Below are 23,797 nucleotides of genomic sequence, written 5' to 3'. Positions count from 1 at the left end.
AGAGGCAAGGAGGAGGGGTTAGCAGGCCATGGTGGCTGTGCTGATTTCAGTTAGTGTCACACTTTGCTAAGTCCCCTATACAGAGAGAGACCCACGCTCACTCTGTGCCCTCAGGTAACAGGGCAATTTAGATCGGAGGTCTGATTGTACTAGAAACAATTCAACAGAACCACCAAGGTGAAGCCAGTTTCTGGCTAGACAGCAGCTCTTTCCTGCTGCCAAAGAGCCAATCTAAGATGCAGCAGGACTACCCCAGCCATGCAAGCGTCACCTGCTGCGGAAGCCAAGCCGAGGCCCAAAGCCCCAAACCTCATGCTGGCACCACAGTCCACATTCAGAGCTTGCCCCATCAAAGCTTTCTTGAACACTTACTGTATCGCTCTCCTCATCGGAGACAGAGTGGACTTGAGTGCTATAGTGGAGGGGGGAGTAAACCCAACTCCTCTCGTCTGTAGGCTGCCAGAGTGGCCAGAGACAGTGCAAGAAGAGCAGCGGCAGAGCAGGGAGTGAGGGAGAGAAGAGGAGAAAATAGAGAGAGCAGGAAAATCCAGTAAGAACAGCTGTACACCCAGAGGAAGAGAACTGATCTTACAACGAGACTTCAGCAAAGGAGCCTTCCTCATCCTCAGTACGTACCTGAGCCCCTAGTAACGGCTGGCAGAGCCACTAGCAGCGCTGCCAAAATGGAAATCTCTGTTCAGCTGCAGGGCAGAGGGCAACACTTTCCACTTCCATGGGAGCATCTCAAAGAGCTTTCAAGGCATTAATTAAGCCTCAAAGCTCCTGCAAGGCCAGCCCCAGCCCCAATGACAGATGGGGAACCGAGGCACAAAAACCTAAGCGACCTGCCTAAGTCCCACAGCAGGTCAGTGGCAGAGCTGGAATTAGACCCCAGATCTCTGGACTCCCAGTGCTGTCTTTTACCCACAAGACCATTCCTTCCCCACACCTTCAGCTGCTGTCACATCTGCATATGTTGGATGTTACTGTCACTTTAAAGTTAAGGGAGCTTTTATGGCAAACCCAGCACTATTTGTACCCCCTCGTGCTGACATGCCAAGCAAGGCAGTGGAAGTGCAGGGTTAGATCATGTTGGACCATGAAGAGGAGCTGGTTAGTTATCAATTGGAAACAGCAGGGAAATGGAGAACAGGGACTGGGGATGACAAAGGAGGCAACACAGAACTGGATTGTTTTTGGGAAGGATCCAGGGACTTAGCTACCCCAGAACTGCATTAATGCGACAGATTCTGCTTCCAGGTGAGCAGGGAGAACCTTGCAGTCGAATGCAGGGCAAGGCACAGATCAAGGGGGAGCCACTGTCACCGTCAGTCAGTTGGGTTTCCCGCAGTGCTGTTTGAAGGCGTGAGGCAAAGGAAGCAGGGTTGGCACTGAGTCTACAAGGTACAGCTACAACCAGCCAGGCGAGCTTTGGAGCACTGGGCGTGGGGTCTGCTACACTCAACTCCACGGATAATAGCAGGTTCCGCTGGGAGGGGGCACCAGGATCCAGAGCCGACGCTTGAAGTGCTGCGCTAGAGCCCCCAGAGCCCCTCCCCACTGCTCCCGATCCTCCGTTCCTCATTACTGCTCTGGCAAAGTGAGCCCTGACCTCCACCGCCCACCTTCCAAGCCTTTCCTGAGCACCAGGAGCAGGGGTCTAGCAAGAGCTGCTACAGAAGTGGGTCTGTGCTGTGTGGTGACAGAGGAGAAGCGTTCAGAGTGTGGGCTAGAGTTAACCCCCTCAGTGCTGGGACTTCCTACTACAGTAAATGGGGGCAAAACGGATGTGAGGGAGAAGAGTAACGATTCTCTCAACTCTCTCTGGCTCCTCCCCCCTCCCCATCTCACTGGGCTCAGTCTGCACATTGCTCACCACCTACATCCAGTCTGCTTAGTGCCCCCAGCATCCCCCACAGCAGAGGAGGGGCTAGGAATACCACCCCCCGTTAAACAGTCCCTTTGGACAGACGACTTGGAGAGGGAACAATTATCCCCAGTTTATAAAGGGGGAAAACAAGTGAAAAGGTGACGTGATTCTCCCAAGGTCACACAGCCCGCTGGAGGCAGGGAAGGCCCTTCACCCTAGGCTGGAGTACCCAGCAGTTTCTCTCTTAGAGCCTCTAACGCTGTAGAACCTGGTAATCAGCCAGTGTCCTAAGGGCCAAAGGGCCGTGTTTGTAGCTGGATTTTATCCTCAGCTTCATACCAGCTGAGTGGACGTCTCCTGGAATCCAGGTCTGGCGTTCCAGCCTACGTGGCTACCAGGAGGACTCGGCCCAGCGTGATGTGTAAATATGGGGCCATGTTTACGTTAATGACAGATGTTGCCAAACATGCTGGCACAAAAGGTTAATGATAAAGCACTTGGCTAAATTCAGTCAGTTTCATAACTGGTCTAGAAAAAGGGGGGCAGGAAGAAGGGAGACACTCTCTCAATCAGCTCCATTAGCAGGGGTTCATCGGATGCCTTTGTAAGAGGTTGTAGAGGGTAACTCCTTGCTAATCAGGGGCTTGCTGGCCATGCAGGCTGGATCTACACCCCGCAAAACAGAACTAGACCCTGGGCCATCCAGGAGAGAGGGAACCGCTGGGTCTTTGCTTGACCCCAGTGTTTCAAAGCTGCAGCCTGACTCCCTTGTGTGCTAGCATGTTCACTTACAGTCCCAGAGGAAAACGAGGCGGCTCGGAGTCTGCGCTGGCGGGGAGAGTAAATCCAGTACCTCCCATCCGTGAACTGGATGGCACCAGGGCAAGTGAGGTGAGAAAGGAAACAGAGGAGAAAGGATGAAGTGAAAGGAAGGATGAAAGAGAAAGCAACCAAGGGGCTGGGCATCTCCAGGTCTGAAAGGATTAGCTGGCAGGGGAGCCATGCATGGGAACAGCTGAATCCCCAAGCCCAGCCACGCCGCTCTGCGCCTCTCTTCCCCTGCAGTGAGTAGGGAGATAGGTGCATCCCCACCCCTCGCTGTTGCTGCTTTAAGCGCTGGAAAGCAGATCTCCCCCAAAGGTGAATTTATGCTCCCTTGTGATTCAGTGACTTCCCCTCTGGTCCAAGCATCCCTTCAGATTACCCCCTGAATGCAGCTAGCTATTGGAGAGGGCAGCCAGGCCTAAGCTGCAGCATGCTCGGTGCTCGCTTGAGTTGCCGCTTAAGCAGTTTCCCTAGGTGAGAGCCAGCGGGGACTAAAACTCGGTGCATTTCCCTTCACCTCAGTAGTTCGGAGAGACACATCACAACACACTACACATGGCAACGCAAAGCCAGAGGGCTCAGATGAGGTATGAGATGCTGATGATGGGTTACAAGATTTGTGCACGCAGCTAGGCACAGCACACCAACCCATCCATCCCAACAGGCTTGTCTATGGCCAGGTGGTGGGGGGATGGGGGGTTGAACCTCACTAGAAGGCACTTCCTAATGAGAAAGGCAGTTACCAGAAGGCAGCTCACACTCAGCTGCCATCCACAGGAAAATAAAGAGCAGCAAATGTTGGGGAAAGCTGTTTGCATTTTGAATCGCATGCATAAAAAACCAAAACAGACAAGCTTTTAAAACTGAGCCAATTCCTCCTGCAGCTCCCTGGAGCCGTCCAAATTACTCAGCAATGAATGAGCAATTCTGCAGTGGAGTCACATGAGCACAAGGAAAGCCACAATGTGATGCATGAATGTTCTAGGATATGCTGTGTTTGAGCTACCCACTTTAGGGTGATCTCTGTTTCTATGGACGTGCCAAATTGCAGGACACAGCTCCTCCTTGCTGTAACTCCACTGCAGCCAAAACTAGCATCAATGCAAGGCTGATGGTGTCAGCAGGCAGTGTGCCTCCACCTCTCCTTGTTGGCCTTTGGTAGTTCAGAGAGGAGACACACGTTGCTAGAAGTCTCCTCTCTCTCACGTCTCCAGCAGGAGCTCAGACATTGCGAGAGCTGATGGAGGGATACAGCTCACAGATACTCCGCACTCTGCTGCCAACCCGGCAAGCACCTCACTTACTCCCTGCCTCAGTACTAGATTTCCACTGCACCATCTAACGCATCTGCCTGCAGGGAAAGGAAAAACCAGAGATCACCACAGACCTCTGAGGTCAGCCAGCACAGTAACTTCCTGTCCTGTCTCCAAGAGGCTGTGAGGAAAGAACAGGATCTGAAGCCTCATCTTTTCAGGGAGAGAAACAATGAATTCTGCTCGGTGGGGAGGAAAGAGAACTCGCAGGGTAACTGTATGTTCGATGCGACAGGTTCCCAGATATGGAGAGCTGGCTTGTTTAAACCCGTCAGAGACTTGTGCATGTAGGTAGCAATGTCGCTCATGTGGTGGACAGGCATGTCTACAAAGTACACTGAAACAGCAATGCCTCTCTCTCCTCTGCTTGAGCACATGCTATGTTTGAGTTAGCAACAGGTGAAACTGACGTTACCGGGATTTAAAACCTTTCCATCTAGCCAATGAGTGCACAGGCGACTGACAGCCATGTGTTTCAGATCCACAGGACATGCATTACCCAGGTTAGACTATTTTCCTTCAGCTGCTGCTTTGGTACCTTGTATCTAGCTACAACGCTGCTTGAATGCACTTTACGGGTGTAAGATGGATAAAGCAGATAGAGTATCTTACAAAGTATATGTCTGCGACTGGCACATCATCTTCATCTGAAGCCTGGCTGGCTGGTTCCGAGGCCTGGCTGGCTGTTTCCACTTCGATTGTAGCTGTGGCTGTTGCAATGGCACAGGCTGAAGGGGCTGCCTCCCTGGGTAAGAAGCAAAGAAAGTGAGGCCAGCCTCCTTTATCAAAAAAGGATGGAGCTAATCTGATTTACAACAGGGGAGCTGAAGGGGTCAGGAGACTGCAAATCTGGACACCAGCACTGCTCCCCAGCGCTACGGTGCAGATCAGTGTGGGGTTAGCAAAGAATCACTCAGCACTCTGGGTGAGGCACCTACGCTTTTGGAAGTTTGGTACCCAGAGCAAATCAGTCCTCGTGCATCTCAAAGCTAAGATGGAGACATTGCCCCCTTCCAGGCCCAGGAGTGCCACAGGCTGGCCAGCACCTGGAGGAGCTGCCTGAAGCAGCAGTGGCATAGGATTAGAGGCAGGAATCAGCATTTCTTCATGGCCAATACCAACAGCAACTCCTGTATTTTCCACATTGACACTTGCCCTTTGTCGTCTTCCTCAGGAGCTACGATCTCAACGTCACATTTGCTTTCCAGCTCTACGGTTATCTGCTTGAGTTCCTCCTCAACCCGAACCTCCTCGTGAGACCTGCAAAGCCAAAGGTACATGAGCCTATCTGCTCTGTTTCACATTGCCTCTTCCACCCAGTTCTCAGGTTCTCCAATACCAGAGCACCGGAAGTGCTTTATGGCAGAAAAGCAACAGCCTCGCATACTGCAGCAGCACCAGACTGGATGTGGCAAACGGCAGCCTTCTGCAACAGAAGTGGCCAGCACGCCATCCATGGGCAGTTGCACAGCACACGTGTAACGCAGCTACACTAGCTCCTGCAGTCAAAATCTCCTAGTGTCTGGTACTTGGGGACAATCGTTTTTGACAGCCTAGCTTCCCAGCCCAGAGGGTCAATCCCTTCCAAGTTCTGTGGCCGGGGAGGAGAGAATGGGGGCAGCAGGATTAGCTGGAGAAGGCCAGCTGACATCAGGAGACCCTGCTTTATCTCAGGATAGCTAGCAGCAGGAAACTGCCTGCTGTAGATGAGGAAAGCAGAGGAAGGTGGGACGGAGGGAGGAGCTGCACAGCTGACTCATGCTGCATTATCAACACTCCAGGTGTGCTGAAGCTCCTTGCCCACTTCTGTGCTTCCTGCCATGCAAAGATGTGCACAGGTGAATCATAGAATATCAGGGGTGGAAGGGACCTCAGGAGGTCATCTAGTCCAACCCCCTGCTCAAAGCAGGACCAAGCCCCAAATGGCCCCTCAAGGATTGAACTCACATCCTGGGAATGACATAGTCCAGACTAGATTATACACCTGTAACCCTAGGGAGAGCTGTGTGTCTGTGGATTGTCTGCTGTTTCATATGTTATGGTACCATTGCCCCTTTTCAATCCAAGTGGCTAGTCACAGTGTGGGGTGATGGGCACGTTCCAGTTGGGAACAGCAATTGGTGATAGTCAAGTGTTTCTCTGCTGCAGTTTTCTTCCTTTACAGACAATATATAAAGTCCCGTGTCTCTGAACACAGAAGGAATCAAATACCAGGAAACAGTTGCTTTTGCACACAGCACCAAGAACACTCTTTTCAGCCTGCACCTCTGGCCCAAATCCCTCTCCCCAAGTTTCTTCCAGAGTCAGACATAGCACTTTCAGCTGCTCCTTCCTGCTGTTTGTTTCTCTGGTCCCCAGTGTTCTACCTTTCCCTGCCCCACAAAAACATCAGCAAAAACCTCCTGGGAGTTCACATACACTTTTTGTCCTAGGTGGGGGCTTATCCTTACAGATATGTTAACTGAAGGATGCATTCACACCTATCAATCTCACTAAGATTTTAACTCAACCCATAATGAAGTTTCATCCAGCTCGTAATATTATTAAAGTGACTGCCTATTTAAGAGAGGCTTAGGCCTGGTCTACACATAGCTACATCAGTCAGGGGTGTGGAGAAAACTACTAAAACAAATGAACGTCCCCTCCCCACACACAGCCATGAGCACTGAAGCTATGCCAACCTAATCCTGGTGTAAACGCAGCTAGGTCGATGGAAGAATGCTTTCCACTGATTTAGCTACCGTCACTTGTGGAGGAGGTGGTCCTACCATGATGGAAAAGCCCCTTCTGCCACTGTAGGCTGCATCTACACTACGGATTAATGCTGGCATAGCTATGTTGCTATGGACCCTGCTCCCCAGTGCTACAGTGCAGATCAGTGTGGGGTTAGCAAAGAATCACTCCGCACCTACGCTTTTGGAAGTTTGGTACCCAGAGCAAATCAGTCCTTGTGCATCTCAAAGCTAAGATGGAGACATTGCCCCCTTCCAGGCCCAGGAGTGCCACAGGCTGGCCAGCACCTGGAGGAGCTGCCTGAAGCAGCAGTGGCATAGGATTAGAGGAATAGATTATTCGTTCGATGGTCTTCGAGGGAGGGGTCAATGTTTGCCAAGTGCAGGACACAATCAGCTGGGGAAGAAAGTTATTTACAGTGTCCTGGATTTGTGAGATACCTGAAGAAATTGTCACTGTTTGCTCACTTGACAGTGCTTGTGCAAAGCACAGTGCCTGGAGGAGTGCTAGTCAGGGAGTGGACACTGAATAGCCAGCAGGGGGAGCTCTCCTATAGATCTATGGGACTCAGCCGGGGAGCTTTGCTGTTTCTTGTAGTGATGGCTCTTTAAAAATCCCAGAGGAAATTCTCCAGATACAGCACACAGAGAACCTCAACAAACTGGGTACGGTCCCTTTCGTTTTCTGAGCATGTATTAATACATTTGTACTTGCAGCACTTTTAGAGGATCTCAAAGGGCTCTCCACACAAACATTAAGCCTCAGCCCTTTATGACTAATGTATATAGGTATACGTCTCACTGATGGGGAGACTGAGGCACAGAGGTAAGGGTCCACATTTTCAAAAGAGTTTCCCCCCAGGCTGCCAGTTTTCAGGTGCCAAGTCATTAGACATCAAGTATGATTTTCAGAATGATCGAGTACCTGTCAACTCTCCCTTACTTCAGCTGTGGGTGTGGGTCCACAGCACCTGGGAAAAGCAGGCCCTGGGCCACTAGCAAGACCAAGACAAGATTGCAAGTGGGACTGGACATTTATATAGATAACAAAAATATCCAGAGTTGTTCGAATGAATGACAACAAATTTGGGGAGGGATTGATACAATCTTGTGCTCCTGTTCCTGTCAACTGTCAGCGAAAGAACACTGGGTTGGATGGGCCTGGGGTCTGATCCAGACTGGCACTTCCTGTGGAGCGTTGGGCACCCAAAACCTGAAGGACCCAGGATCAGAGGCGGTATTTGGAAACGTTGGCCTTTGACTTGCTCAAGGGATCACAGCAAGTTTGGGGCAGAGCTGGCAATAGAGCTCAGGAGTCCTGACTCCAATTCCTCTGCTCCAGCATGCAGACACTGCAGCCAGTGTTACCAGTGTGAGAATATTCCGGAATAATTTAGGATATTAGCGTCCAAAGAAAGGTCTTAGAATAAAGGTATCCTCTAAGGAACAGGGGAATTCTGCCCGCTTTGTCAGCAGCTCCCCGCCACACACCACTGGAAGAACAGAGGGCTCAGAAATGCTGAGAGTGAGCACCGCTCCCTGTGTACATCAGTGGGAGCTGGGCAGGGGCGGCTCCAGGCTCCTGCACGCCAAGCGCATGCTTGGGGCGGCATGCTGCAGGGGGCGCTCTGCCGGTTGCCGGGAGGGCGGCAGGCGGCTCCAGTGGACTTCCCACAGGCGTGCCTGTGGAGGGTCCGCTGGTCCCGTGGCTTCAGAACCACACCTGCAGGAGGTCCACCGAAGCAGCGGGACCAGCGGACCCTCCACAGGCACGCCTTCGGGAGGTCCACTGAAGCCACGGGACCGGTGGACCCTCCACAGGCACACCTTCAGGAGGTCCACCGAAGCCACGGGACTGGCGGACCCTCCACAGGCACGCCTTCGGGAGGTCCACCAAAGCCACGGGACCGGCGACGGGCAGAGCGCCCCCCGCGGCATGCCGCTGTGCTTGTGGAGGCGAAATGTCTAGAGCCGCCCCTGGAGCTAGGGGTGCTCAGTATCTCTGGAAAATTAGACAGCATCCAGCACCATTGTACAGAGGCAACAGTTTGCACGCAACAGGGATACGCCTGCCTTTCAGTGACTACGGCACTAGATCAGGATCAATCATAGAATATCAGGGTTGGAAGGGACCTTGGGAGGTATCTAATCCAACCATCTGCTCAAAGTAGGACCAATCCTCAGCTAAATCATCCCAGCCAGGGCTTTGTCAAGCCTGACCTTAAAAACCTCTAAGGAAGGATATTCCACCACCTCCCTAGGGAACCCATTCCACTGCTTCACCACCCTCTTAGTGAAAAAGCTTTTCCTAATATCCAACCTAGACCTCTCCCACTGCAACTTGAGACCACTGCTCCTTCTTCTGTCATCAGGTACCACTGAGAACAGTCTAGATCCATCCTCTTTGGAACCCCCCTTCAGGTAGCTGAAGGCAGCTATCAAATCCCCCCTCACTCTTCTCTTCTGCAGACTAAACAATCCCAGTTTCCTCAGCCTCTCCTCATAAGTTATGTGCTCCAGCCCCCTAATCATTTTTTGTTGCCCTCTGCTGGACTCTTTCCAATTTTTCCACATCCTTCTTGTAATGTGGGGCCCCAAACTGGACACAGTACTCCAGATGAGGCCTCACCAATGTCGACCAGAGGGGAATGATCACATCCCTCCATCTGCTGGCAATGCTTCTACTTATACAGCCCAAAATGCCATTAACCTTCTTGGCAACAAGGGCATGCTGGTGACTCATATCCAGCTTCGTGTCCACTGTAACACCTAGATCCTTTACTGCAGAGCTGCTGCCTAGCCACTCGGTCCCTAGTCTTTGCAGTGAATGGGATTCTTCCATCCTAATTGCAGGACTCTGCACTTGTCCTTGTTGAATCTCATCAGAAGTGTTTTGGCCCAGTCCTCTAATTTGTCTAAGTCCCTCTGTATCCTATTCCTACCCTCCAGCGTATCTACCATTCCTCCCAGGTTAGTGTCATCTGCAAACTTGCTGAGGGTGCAGTCCACGCCATCCTCCAGATCATTAATGAAGATAGTGAACAAAACTGGCACCAGGACCGACCCTTGGGCCACTCTGCTTGATACCGGCTGCCAACTAGACATGGAGCCATTGATCACTACCCCTTGGGCCCAATAATCTAACCAGCTTTCTATCCATCTGGGCAGCTCTGCCACTAACTTTAGGGTGACCTTGGGCAAGTCCATTCACCTCCTGGGGCCTCAGTTTCCCCATCTGTAAGATAGGGGTAATGATATTGACCTCCCTTGTAAAGTCCTATGAGATCTACTGATGAGAACTGCTAGATAAGAGCTGGTGACTATTATTTAATATCACAGAGGGAGAAATTCACTTGTCTCTGTAGAAGAGCCCCAGCACAAAGTCTACGCACCACTGAAATCCCACTTAAGCTCTCAAAATAGGTCTGAAGTGGTGTACAGGCCTTAGCACTGTGGTTGTTTTTACTCAGCCCAGTCAGCTGAGGGGGATTTCTGGACATGTTTCTACAGCACAAAAGGACGTCTTACCTGCCATCCTGCCCTGAGGAGTGTGTGCGCCTCCTGCAGAGACAAACCAAAAAACAAGTTTATCTGAGGGGGTGGGGAGGGGGTGTTAAAAAAGCCTTCCCTGAAGGGGCTGTTCAACTTGACAGCAATAATTAAACCCGAAAACATGTTCTTCACTCCTGGGAGTGGTTTAATTAGAATCAGCTGGTCGCACTCCCTGGCAAAGCACAGCATACTCCACTGATTTGAAGGGCAGAGGCTAACCCTAGGATAACCAGATTAAGAACACCATCCTTACCTGTACCTGGGCTGCTCAGAGGTCTCCGAGGGAGACCGCTCAGGAACAGAGAGCGATGTTGAAGAGAGCGTCGTTGCTATGGAGGCTGTGGTTGCTTCTTCGAAGGAAGGGGGAGTGCAGGGTAGCAGGTCTGGCCTTCCTGCTATGCCCAAGACCAACAGCAGAAAGTAGACAGGAAAAAACAGGCTGAATGAGTTAAATACGAGCAACATTGGCCTGTCTCCAGCCAGCTGCTGAAGCCATGTCAGTCTGCTGCACCACCACTGGGATCCACACAGGTAGTGGGCAGTCTGAAATGCTGTGCACCTGCAGAGGTGTTTGAGGGTGGTCACAAAAGTGACTAACAGCGCTGACTTGAGCTAGGTGAGGGCTCAGCACATTTCCTCAGAACAGCCCTACCACGGAGCTTCACTCCCAGCTCCACCAGTACAGAGCCTTCTGGCTGAAACTTATCATTGCAATATGGGCCCAGGACCACGAGAGGCTTCCTTGCTCGTACCCAGCTGGCTTTGGGCACAGACTGTCAGATCAATACCTCCGTGCGCTCAGATGATGAACGGAACCCTCAGTGTTTCACCCAACTATGCTGTAAAGATGTAACATTTATGGGCCCAGCTGGCCACTGCCTTTTACCATTCAGAACTGGTAAAGGTAGCACAGACGTACGTGACTCAAGGCTGTGGAGAATCAGACCCAGCTTTCTCCTGGCAAAGGCCAAGTCTTGTACTGTACAGTGGTACCTGAACACCAATGGAATTGGGTTCTACATCCCCTTGTATTCCCAGTTCTCTTCTCACTGTCAGTGAAATAGTCAACAAGCCAACAGTGTTTCCATGGTGTCTGGACTGTCCCTGTCATCACTGCAAGTGCCAACTGGCAGTGGGCACCTTGCAGCAGTGACGTCAATTACCATTTTTACACAGAACCCCTAAGGTGCTGGCTCTCTCCAGAAGTGGAGGGAAGGGACTCTATCCTCTTCAGAGCCACTGGCGTCACTTGGCCATACACTAGTTCCTAATACCCTGCCAAAGCAATATTCTCTTACCTTCCCCCCTGTCCTGGTTAAGTTTAGCACCTGCAAAGCACAGCAAGAAATGGAATGAACAGCTGTTGACCCAGGGAAATGCATATTTGGTGCACAGTGGGGGAAACTGAACGAGTACAGGAGAGGATGCGAAGGAACAGCTACACACCTAGGAGGAGAGAATAGCCACAGGGCAGCCAAAACCACCACAACCGTTACCTTCGTCGTCCAGCGTGGGGTAACTCCTGGCGGCTCGGAGATCATACTGGGCTTCATCCCTCGCCGAGGGGATCTGGCTAGCTGAAAATGCAGCTGTTGGGCCAGGCATCTTGACAGCTAACAAGGCACTACGCCCTTTCTTAGATGGAGATGATTTCAGAGCTGCAGTCAGAAGAGTTAAGGAGATGAGACTACAAGCCACACTCGCTGACTGGACACTAGAAAAACCATCCCACCCCTTGGATGAACATCCCCACAACACAGCAACAGAAGGACCCTGTCTGCAGGAAGGCCTAGCTGTGGGCTGTTGATACCATTTGCCTAAAGAGCTTCCAGCTCTGAATCAGGCACTTCAGTTCGGAAGTTTGGTCAGCTCCAAACTGCAGTGAGTGTCAGTTTCCTGGCCATTGAAATTTCCTAGCTTAGGCCTGGACTGCTGTGGGGAGAGCCCAGTTTCCTCAGACAGTTACCTCACATAAGGAGCGTTGACAAGAGAAACATGAGTTCCTCTTGGCAAGCATTTGCCAGTCATGCCCTCTCACTGATGTCTTGCGGCATGGCATTCTCGGATTCCTACCCACCTGCTTTAAGAACTCTATACCCCAGGGGTTCTCAAACTGGGGATCATGAGGTTATTACATGGGGGGTTGTGAGCTGTCAGCCTCCACCCCAAACGCTGCTTTGCCTCTGGCATTTATAATGGTGGTAAATAGATAAAAAAGATTTTTTAATTTAAGGGGGGGAGCGGGGGAGATTGTCTCACTCAGAGGCTTGCTATGTGAAAGGGGTCACCAGTATAAAAGTTTGAGAACCACTGCTGTGTACAGCACAAGGGCACCAAGAGAACTGTGCAACGGTGGTTATACATAAAGGTGTCAGGAGAACTCAAAACACTCACAGAAAGGAGTGGGAGCAGGGAGATCAAGTGAGGGGGGTGAAGCACTTCCTCTGCTACAACAGAAGCAGCGGGGCTACTTTAGTATGGCAGAGCATTCTGTCAAGGTCTTTCCTCCTAGCAGGGTCGGGGACACTGGGGGGAGAGAAGACTTCCTGCCCATCTCAAAGGGAGGTGATCCCAGCGGGTGCCCCAGGATAGCGAGTCCACATACACTTACAGGAATTCTTTCGGAACACTGTGTTGGTCATGAATTTGAAGAATCTCTCTGCGTAAAAGCTGGGTCTGTGCACTGACACCGTGTCCTAGAAACAGGAGAGGTAATCAACATTCTGCTTAAAATCTACTGCCTTATCAGTAGTGCCCAGCGAGTCTTCTTTATTCTAACATTTAATGCTGACAGCACCATAAGCAGATCATTTCAGGAAAGCCTTTCCATTTTAACACTGTAAATATGCTTAGAGCATGGCCTTTGATTTGACTGCATTTTGACGAGGCTCTCAGTGTATTACGCTGGGCTGGTGATTCTGCTGCTCAGTGTGTACCTAAATTTTTGGAGGAAGCCATCGGCTTCTGTAAATAAGGCAAAGGCATTTTATAGAAGTGCGATGTGCGTTTCTGAAGAGCAAGTCATCTCCCACCTGAAGTCCATTTTGTAGCAGCACAACTTGCTGCTGTGGAACACATTGGAATGTCAGAGGAAAACAAGTAGAAAGTGACTCCTCGTAGGCAGACAATTCACCCAGGTGGAACTACAAACACATCACCCAGTGCTCTGTGCCAGTACAAAGATCCCTAGGACAGGGGTAGGTAACCTATGGCACGCATGCCGAAGGCGGCACACAAGCTGATTTTCAGTGGCACTTGCACTGCCAGGGTCCTGGCCGCTGGTCCGGGCAGCTCTGCATTTTAATTTAATTTTAAATGAAGCTTCTTAAACATTTTGAAAACCTTATTCGCTTTATATACAACAGTTTAGTTATATATTATGGACTTGCAGAAAGAGATCTTCTAAAAACATTAAAATGTATTACTGGCACGCGAAACCTTAAATTAGAGTGAATAAACGAAGACTCGGCACAGCACTTCTGAAAGGTTGCCGACCCCTTGCCCTAGGAAAATAGAAAGACAGAGGACAGAAACCTGAAGTATGACAGCTAAACGTTTGAGGAAGTGGGCCAAGCGAGGGGAACCTGAATGGAAGTACCACTCCACTGCCCCAAGCATATAGGCATGAAGAATTCCTCCTTTCCGTTGGATTTAAGCTGTACCCGCTGAGAGACTATGAACAGCAAGGTAAATGGTACCAAACTGCATACAAGAAAGCAATGCGAGTAACCCTGCAGACCACAGCTTGCTGACAGCATCTCTCACCCAAGGCTGTATGTGTCGAATACTCACCCCATCATGGACAAGGGCCTTCCAAGTGTGTTCTAGCTTCTTGATGAACCTAATTTTGAGAGAGAGAAAGACAGAGAGCGTGAGAGAGCGTGTGTGTGAGTGTGTGAGTGAGTTGGACGCAGGTTTGCCCTCCTCGCCCTGGTCAGACCACCTTTCACAGCAGAGGACAGTGAGCTGCTAATATTCCTTCCCATTCTCAGAGCACAGCTTCCCTCTCTCCAAGACAGCTGCGCTGATGCCTCTGAAGCAGAGATTTCTAGGTCTCAGCAGCTGGAAGGTCAAGACTCCCTGGAAACACTGGAGGTGGGAGGAGAAGGGGAAGAGGGAGGGGCACAAGAACTACTCCCCTACACATGGTACTACCCCTCCAGAAAGGGGAGAGACTTTTCTTTGAGAAAAGCAGATTCAACACCACTGGCTGAGATAAGAGCTTCAAAATTAGCAAGATAAAAACCCACAGCTTTCAAACATGCATTGATCAACGTGAGACAGATTGGGACACTTGCTCTCAGAGACTGTTGTCTCCAAGGCAGGCTTTAATCTCTCTCCATACAGTATTAAAACCAGGTGGTATAGAGGCTCAGGGGTCCGAGGATGCTCAAGCCCCCTTACCTGTAGGACTGAAGGATATCTATTATTCCCACGTGCAGCAGGAGGCGCTCTCCTTTGCCATTCACGGCTGGGATTCCTCCCATTCTGAAGAAAAGAAAACATTGTCACAGCAATGCAGAGATGCCCTAGGTTACTTGTGCTGTATGTTAGAGCGGAAAGACAGACATCCACATTATCGGGGGGACAATCCTGTGGTTAATCAGGCTGACTCTGGTGCAACAGCTTTCATTAGAAGATACAGCACCTGTGGAGTCATGAACTTTTCTGTCTGACTGGAAGGTGGTGTTCAACCTCTGTACAGCACTTGACCATATACAGTGCTAAGGTTTATTATGAATCAGGTGACTGCTCTCTCCTACCTGGGCCAGACACCCCAGGGTTCCTGTCCTACATAGGACATTAGCTTCTGAATAAGAACCCAACGTAAAGAACCAGCTGCAGTGCCGCATGTGAAATGCACCCTTCCCATACACTAAGCTAGCAGGTTTCTGCCAGTCGCTAGGAGGACATTAAGATGCCTGTGGTACTTCAAAGAGGCATCTAGGCAAACATCCCCTTCTCCCAAAAATATACATTCTGACATTTAAGACTGGGTGTTAGCACCCACCACACACAACTGCTGCTCCCTACAGCAGTGGTTAGGTAAGTCTTAGGCATGCCCTTCACAGGGAAAATGCTTTGAGAACCCTAGGGCATTGGTCCTTAAAATAAGGGGTAGACTGCTCACGAGTGCAGACGGCACAAGCCCTGGATCAGTCAGTGGGAGCTGTGTGCATATAAAAGCAGAAGCTTGGCCCAAGTCTTTAAGCACAAGTTTGTTTTCAAACCGCCCTCCTCCCCCCCACCATTAATACCCATCTTGAATTTGCAGCGCAATTAGTATCAGCACTTGCTAAGTCGACATGCGGACATCAGGCTGTCCACTGGAATTAAGAGTATTTGAGAGAATGGAAACAACAAAGTACCTCCTGGCTCTTTAACTGCGAAGAATCCGAACTGTTCAAAAAGGAGCAGCTGGGCTCTCAGAGCACAGACGCCAGCAGACAAACATAGCAACCCCACCATTTGTTAGTGAGCCCAATCCACCGAGCCACACACGGCTCAGGAACTACACATAAGGCCGAGTGCAGCAAGCACTGGACAAGCTCCACCTGTGCACCTATCAAACCCCAACGTGCCGAGGCCTGGATCTCTCCTGAGCAGAGGCCGGGTGCTGCTAAGCATGCCACATCCTCAATCCACGCTGGCCTGCTAGGATTCCACCGGGACCAAGTGACAGACTCATGATCCAAGCAGAAACTGAACCCTAATCTCCGCAGGCTACGCGAGCGTGTAGCCCCGCTGCATCACCACACTCTTGAGTGAAGCCTGCCCCCTTCTCTCCACCCAAGACCAGTGCTGGGCCTATAGGCTGGTACAGGACCCAGTTACCTGCTGGATGAGGTGCAATTCGTGGTCACGACCATTGTAAATAACTAAATGGGAACTGGTAAGTGTTCCAGAATGACAACGACCACATTTCACAACAAACTACTCCATGCTACAATACATCAGTGGCTGCGTTCCTTTCTCCTTAGGGTAGCTGGGTCATGCAGACAGTTCAAGCCAATGGCACAGAGTGGCAACCTTTAGGGATTTACTATTTTGGCTTTTTGCTTCCAACCGCTCCCATTACAGCAATGCAAGAGAAACAGGTTTTCACCTACGTGTCATCTGTATCTATGGACTCCCCCCGAGCAGCCCCACCCTGGATGGACTCCATGGCTGTGGAGTAAAGTGCCTTCTGCCCAACGGGACGCTTCTCATCAGACGTGCTCTGGGCTCCCTCTGTTTGCCGCTCTCTTTCTTGCTGGTCTATGTTATGCACCCCGAGCAGCAGGCTGTAGTCCATGATTTTAAAGCTTTCCAACACCTATAGGTCAGTATCAAGTTCAAGAACAAATCAGACAAGAAGACAGTCAGTCCAGTAAGGTCTCACATGCTACTCCAAAGGCATGAACTCATGTCAACAAATCCTAGGCAGCAGCGTAAGAGAGCGTCAGAGTTAACCACCCTTTGTTTCAACACAACATACTTTGGCCTTGGTCTAACCGTCATCTCAGACACCCTTGCCATTGGTCATTTGGGTGGGTTGTGGGATGGCAGAGTTTACAAGGGGCCCATCATCTGCTGCACACTGTACAGCAGAAGCTTGTTCACAAATCCACTCGTGACCCAGTTCTGGATGACTGAATTGTGTGAACTGGAGAATAAGTGAACAAATGTGATAGGAAGAACCAAGAATACCGCAGCACATGGCAAGTTGTGTCCCTGGGAGCCAAGTGTCATTTGGTTTTATGACATTTTGTAGGACATTAATGAATGTTCTGAAACTAGCAGAGTACCATGAGTCCGAACTACTGCACTCTGCTTTTGGGTGAGCTGAGGTGGAGACAGCTGGCTTTGGGGCTTACAGATTAATGAGCTAACAAAAGCCTGGGACAGTCCATCTTGGTTACAGCTGCCTGAGAGCTACACAGTTAGTCAGTCCAGCTTTCTAGGTTTACCTTGCCCTTACCAAGCAGTCTCGCTGCAGCGTTTTCACCAGCGCACTGAAGGTGTCTGTGTCCAGCATTAGGCCTTCTGGCATGTCCTGCATGAAGTCCAGGTCCTTGAAAGTGGGGCTGGATTTCTCCTTCTCCTTCTTGGATGCCCGGCGTTTGTAGGTTGAACCTTTCAGGTCAAATTTGAGGTGCATTTTCACCACCCGGGGCAGGATATTGTTCATCACCACCACCCGAATGTTCTTGCCTCCCGACTGAACGCAGTACAGTCCATAGAACTTTGGCAGCAAGGTCCGTGGGTTTTGGTTCAGGTTCTGCAGTGGGGCAGGGAAGGCAGAAGGGAAAGGTTAGAAAGAGCCACTGTGAAAAACAACAACTGCTTTGTTCAGTGCAGAACCCAAGCTCAGATTGGCTTTGGGAAGGGTTTGCAGTCCAGCATTTGCACATCCAGAATTTATTTTTACCTTGACAGCTTTGCACGAGAAAGATTCCAAACGAACTCCAACTAACCATTTGAACGGCTCCACCTAGGGCTTGGCTTTACAAACTGGAAGGATTGCTATGCCTTGGCTTGCCTATAGAAAATAAGATTTTGCACCTCTCTCTGGGCAAACAGCCAAGTTTGGGAATTCCCCAACAGATTTCCCCACAAACTGCAGCTAAGGAAAGGGAAACCTAACCAAACAGTGGGAATTTAAAGTTTTAAAATATCAAGTATCCTCATCCAATTGGAGATCTTACAGCCATGAACTGTTCCCTAGCTCAGAACAAACCAATGGCGTAATATTCATTACAATATCTCTATGAAGCCTCTCCAGCAGGAAATACTATCATCTCAGCTTACCTTTAATAGAAAGAGCCAAATTTATAAACAGTCTGCCAGAGAGATCAGTTAACCCACCCCGCTGTCAGGCCCATTTTAGGTAATCATATTATTTGGAATATCACATCACAAACCCAATTTGCTTGTCAGTGCTGGGAGGCTGTTAAAAGGAAACAAAGATGCTACATGAGAGAAGAGATGAACCTGCCAGATTTCAACACAAAGGAAAGCAGAAGCACAGCAAGTGTATGAAATTTTAATGCCCTTCATTTCATCTTTCCTCACTAGACCCAGGAGTGAGTTTTCATTCTGAGCGTGTCAGTCGATACAGTACCGCACAAAGCCACCACTGACAGCCAGCAGCTGAAAGCAGAACTCCACTTTCCAGAGTTAGAGCAACTCAGCACCAACCACCCTGGTGTCTTGTCTGTCTCAGGTCATTTTACACCTCAGATGAGTTTCAGGTTGCAGCAGGGAGACCCTCATAGCGATTAACACAATGTAACTTTACAAAATATCAGACAACCGCACAAGCGCTTTACAATAGGTCCAGAAGTCATGCTTGAGTGTCTAATTATTTTTATTGTCCAATCATCTAAAGTTCCTGGGACAAGAGAGTCTAGTTACTACTTCCGTTTGAGATGTCCTAATCCTAGCAGCCCTGCCTAGCATGCTGCACATGGTCAGACAGAGTAACATTTTCAAAAGCTCTTCTAGCTGCTTAAATTCCATTTTCAAAAGTGAGCCATTGACTTTCAGTCACACTCTGGAGTCTAGGTGCCTCTGAATAATAATTCCTAGCTTGTATCTAGCTCCTTTATTCAGTAACTCTCAAAGCACTTTACAAAGGGAAGGAAGTATCACACTCATTTTACAGATGGGGAAACTCAGGCACTGGGAGCAGAAATGGCTTGGTCAAGGTCACCCAGCAGGCCACTGGGATAGCCAGAAATAGAATTCAGGTCTCCCCAGTCCCAGTCCAGTGCTCCGAGTGAGGCAGGGATCTGGAGGAATATAGCTCTTCAGCTATTTAAAGACTACTACGATGCACACATACAAGGGGCAGAGTGAAGGTCGGGTGGGTAACCTTAGCTCTGGCATTTCCATAGCACAGTGCTTCCCCTTTGCAGGCTTCAGGTTCTTTGAATGCAGTTTGGACCCTAAGATGTAGCTGTGAAGGAGGAGATGCTTTCTGCCACTGGGGGGGACCCACCTTGCCCGGTACAGTGGGCTCCTGTTGTGGTTCTCTTGTTTTCTTCTCCTGGCAAGTCTCTGCTGAGCCCCAGTGCATGGCCATGCTAACCAACTATGCTGCTGCGCTGTAGAGCAACCCACAGTCTGGCGTTGGTTAGAAAATGCCAGGCTGCAGCCACGGGCTGATACAGGCAAAGGCTTCAGCTGACAGACTGGTACCAGGGCCTGTCGACGGCAGGGACCCACTACAATAGTACAGCCCATTGCTAAGCAGATCTCTGTTAAGCAGCACACATACAGGGGAAATTCAAGAAATAGTAGGGTTGGGTACTCCCGAAACAAACATGCTTGGGAGCTGCACAAAAGCAGGGCAATAACACACCCACTCTGCCACACAGCTGCCTTCACAAACCTAGGAGCATCTGATAGGAAAAAGTTTCATTCCTTAAGGACTCCAACAGTTAAGGCTTGATAATCTGCTATCCTGGGATACAACTGCAATAAAGCAGGAGGAGGGTGCAAATACTTGTCAGGACATGGCTCAGCTGCCTCCAGGTTTCAAGTGAGTTGAATTTTGTTTCCATGTCAGACTTCACAATAGGCTGTTCATTCTGTCATGTGTGCTCGGCAGGCGGGCGTTACCAAACACCACCCTTTGTGGTGCTGCAGACAGGCAAGCTGTGCATTCCTCCCACAAACCAAAGGCCTGATACGCACCATGTAGTAGCCAGGAAGAAGTTTCTGTAAGAATTCCGCTTCCTTGTGCATCACAGTTTTTATAATGAACTCGTCATCACTGGTGACATAGAAGAGGGAGCCGCTGGCACCAGGGTTCGACAGTTCGATCAGAGGCTCGTTACATAACGAATACTAGGAAGGAAAGAAAAAAAATAAGATGCCATTCATATACCAAATGATAAGCTATGAACAGAATAATACACCTGCAAGGCATTCCTAAGGCACCACCCCATCGACTCTAGATCAAGAAGTCTGGGATATTAAGCAGTATGGAAACTGTGAACTTTAAATTGGAGTGAGGTCTCTCAGTGGGTTACAAAAAGCTGCAGACATTACAGTCCAGAGTGCCCCAACTGCTCACAGATTCAAGCTAACCTGCCTGTCCTCAGTAACACCCAGGCTACATAAGGACATCAAATCTTTTTAATGTTTTGGGCCCTGTAACACCACCACATATAGGTTTCTTTCCCTCAGTGTGTTAGTGTGTGCGCAGACAGAAAGATCAGATTTAAAAAGAGACAAGCCAGCTTGTTCAGCATTCTGTGAGCTGCCGTGCCAGAGAGGAACAAAATGCACTGCCTGTTCCCAAGATTAAAGGTCTCCCATGTGCTCAAACATTAAAGATACATGGTTTGCAGAGGCGTCCCTCACACCCTCAGTGCAGCTGCTAAGAGAGGTGGGAGCCCCTCCGCCCCCCAGAAAACTCATGTATCAGTAGGCATGTGGTAATTACGCTTCCCTGTATTCAGAACCCAATCCTGGAGAAGAGAGCAGGGACTAGAAATCTGAACAGCAAGTTCTCAGAGCAGAATATGCATGAGGAGCAGAAGGGAGGAGGTGGTGTTGTGTGGATACAATAGCCCAAAAACATTTGCATATGTCAGACAAAAGGGGTTAGGGCAACATTATGTAGGAGCTGATATTTGAAGAAGGTAAGGCAGGGTAAAGCAGACAATACAGAGGGGACATAATCAGAGCGATACACTAAATGCTATCATTACATGCTGAAAACAGCTTTCAGCACTGCATGGATTAATGATCCAAGACTTTACCAACTTAATTATCTCATGCGTAATTAAAAGGCATTCACTGCTGTGGTGGGCCAGAAAATGGGGAAGCAGTGGCTGCAAATCAGATCTGTGACCTTTGGAATTCAGGCAGACTCTCTCCCTCCCTCAAGTTTGTAACCACTATCATCAAATCAGCAAGCATTATCCCAGATGGCACAGATGGGGATTTCTCTTGTTGTCAAGCAGCCCCATCATACCCGCTCATTTTTGCTGGTATGTTTTCAGTCCTCATTTCTGACTAGCTGCAGATATGGGCAAAGTGGTTACATAAAAATGGCAACTTCTTAAGAAGATCTGCTCCTGCCTCCAACCAACTTCGCCTTGCTACCAGCAAGATGAGGTGCAACCACTTACACACAGGAGCCAACTTTAACGGAGGCTTGACCTATGCTTAAATTTTAAACTGACATTGCTCAGGGTAGGAAAAGTTCACAACAGATGACACTGTAGTTGAGCCCCATCCCGTAGTGTGGGCACAACTAGCTACCACCTCTCGGAGAGGTGAATTAACAACAGCGATGGGAAAACCCCTTTGTCACAGTAGGAAGCAGCCACAGTACAGCAGTGCCGTAGCTGGTCACTCCAGCACCCATAGTGTAGACATGGCCTTAGTCTATTCCAAATCCAGTCAGTGACCTGACGGGAGAATACTGGTTAGCCCTCACAAGCCATTTCAGCTCTAGGAGAGCAAGTTGGAGTCTATTCTGATTTTCACATTACCAAGTGTTAACTACTCTCAGATTGTTAAATCTTTATTACTGGGGATGATGCATGAGGCAGAAAACATCTTCCCTGAGGTCCCGAGGGAGTTTAGAATACTCATCTTTTTTTCTTGTAGACAGAGTACATTTGTTGCATTATCAGTGAGTAACAGACATGGAACCCCACCATATCATTGTAACCAAATGTGCTTTAAAGACTCCATGACAGTAGATTATTCCATTCTTCCTTTAACAGAGGGTGCCCCAATAGACCTCATTCACTGGGAGTGGACTCAGCAAACTGAAGCAGAAACCCCAGAAGACCAGGAGCCTCTCGGACCCACTCTTCCAGCTGGTCTTTCTCCCAGATTGTACAAGAAGAGAAGCACCACCACAGACTTCTTCACATCTGGGATCTGCTTGATGTACAGGATCAGAGATTGTCTCTAATCCCAGTCCTTATCTCAGTCTCCAGCTGCCAAATATTAGCTGGGGGATGTTTGGCTTTCTCCTCTATGTTCTCTCCTCAAATCTGACTTCAATTGCCCCTGTGATATTGACCCAATCACTTGACTCCACGCCTCAGTTTCCCCCAGCTATTAGCTGGAGACTGAATTTAATAAAAACCCAAGGAAACCCCATGCAGCTGACTGGTCACATCTCAGTCTGTGGTATGGCATTCCCCTATCTTCACTTCTGCGGAGGCTTCAAGTAAAGCAGTTATATCCAAGCCCATTCATACCTAGTACTAACCTCAGAGAAATAAAGAACTCCACACATACCAAATAATCATCTGGACGAATTCCAAAAAGCTCCCGGAAGTACCGAAAAGCCACGGGTGCATAGGTTTTGAACCTGAAGTCAGGGTAGTGGTGAGCTGGAGTGAGGTTACTTCCTTCACTGCATGGAAAGGACACAAAAAGAGCAGGCACGTTATTTCACATTAACGCCTCGCGTACTTGCACATTGACACCCAGCCAGTTAATAGATACCAAAAAAAGGCAAATTGAGCTTTGTAAAAAAGGCATCCCAAGAAGCCACCAGCCTAAGCACGAAGATCTTGCCTGACCTCATCAGGACATTAGCAAAAAGATCTTAACATTTTAACCACCTGGCAATGAAACACTCACTCTTTGGGAAAAGAGAACAGAAGTTTGCAAGGCTAGACGTATTTACATACATGATCTAGTTTCTGTAAGCCCCGCACGTTAACAGCTCAGCCATGCAATAGCTGAAGTGGTCCAATGAATATTGTTGGCTCCGGGCTTGGCTACCCTGGAGAGTTGCAGCGCTGGTGGTGGGTTTACAGCACTGCAACTTACTCTGTGTCCACACTTACAAGGCACAGCCAGCGCTGCAACTCCCTGGCTGCAGCACTGGCTATACACCTGGTCTGCTTGGGGTGTAATGATTCCAGTGCTGGTGATGCAGCGCTGCTCAACAAGTGTGGCCAGCAAAAGCGCTGTTATTGGCCTCCAGGGTATTAGGACGTATCTCAGAATACCTTTTCAGCCATTCTGTTCATCGTTTCGCATTCCACTGCCCTGGGCTCAGGTGACCCGCCCTTTAAATGCCCTGGGGAATTTTAAAAATCCCCTTCCTGTTTGCTCAGCCAGGTGTGGAGTGTAATCAATCAATCAGTGACCATGCCTCCACGCGCCAAACGAGCCCCAGCATGGAGCACTGGCAAGCTGCTGGACCTCATCAGTGTTTGGGGTGAGGAAGCTGTGCAGTCACAGCGGTGCTCCAGCCGTAGGAATTATGATATCTATGGGCAGATATCAAGGGTCATGCTGGAAAGAGGCCATGACCGGGATGCCGCGCAGTACAGGGCTAAAGTAAAGGAGCTGCGCAGTGCCTATTGCAAAGCCCGTGAGGGAAACCACCGCTCAGGTGCTGCCCCCACGACCTGCCGTTTTTACAAGGAGCTGGATGCGATACTTGGGGGTGACCCCACTGCCAATCCGAGGACCACGATGGAGAGTTCAGAGCAGGGAGAAGAGGGGGAGGGTGTAGAGGAAGCCGAGAGTGA

The 23,797-nt window shown here is 49.6% G+C and overlaps 1 protein-coding gene across 4 annotated transcripts in view; it reads right to left on the bottom strand.

The window, feature by feature from the left end:
• PIP5K1C (phosphatidylinositol-4-phosphate 5-kinase type 1 gamma) overlaps positions 1-23,797 on the bottom strand; it is an 86,609-nt gene that overhangs the window by 5,927 nt on the left and 56,885 nt on the right. For 2 of the 4 annotated variants that reach the window (XM_050933723.1, XM_050933724.1), the window contains exons 5-17: positions 22,548-22,665; positions 19,974-20,126; positions 17,254-17,553; positions 16,403-16,608; positions 14,697-14,780; positions 14,085-14,133; positions 12,904-12,988; positions 11,789-11,950; positions 10,546-10,687; positions 10,269-10,301; positions 5,160-5,268; positions 4,621-4,749; positions 377-2,737 (exon numbers count right to left, since the gene is read on the bottom strand). In XM_050933723.1, coding sequence (XP_050789680.1) covers positions 2,537-2,737; positions 4,621-4,749; positions 5,160-5,268; positions 10,269-10,301; positions 10,546-10,687; positions 11,789-11,950; positions 12,904-12,988; positions 14,085-14,133; positions 14,697-14,780; positions 16,403-16,608; positions 17,254-17,553; positions 19,974-20,126; positions 22,548-22,665 — 1,771 coding nt within the window. In that variant the 3' untranslated portion in view covers positions 377-2,536. Of the gene's footprint in view, positions 1-372; positions 2,738-4,620; positions 4,750-5,159; positions 5,269-10,268; positions 10,302-10,545; positions 10,688-11,788; positions 11,951-12,903; positions 12,989-14,084; positions 14,134-14,696; positions 14,781-16,402; positions 16,609-17,253; positions 17,554-19,973; positions 20,127-22,547; positions 22,666-23,797 lie in introns of those variants that run through there. The other 2 variants (XM_050933722.1, XM_050933725.1) reach the window with 2 other exon arrangements.

This window comes from Gopherus flavomarginatus, chromosome 24 (assembly GCF_025201925.1).
Source record: "Gopherus flavomarginatus isolate rGopFla2 chromosome 24, rGopFla2.mat.asm, whole genome shotgun sequence".
In the NCBI taxonomy this organism is placed as follows: domain Eukaryota; kingdom Metazoa; phylum Chordata; order Testudines; family Testudinidae; genus Gopherus; species Gopherus flavomarginatus.
This window is presented reverse-complemented; position numbering and strand designations above follow the sequence as displayed.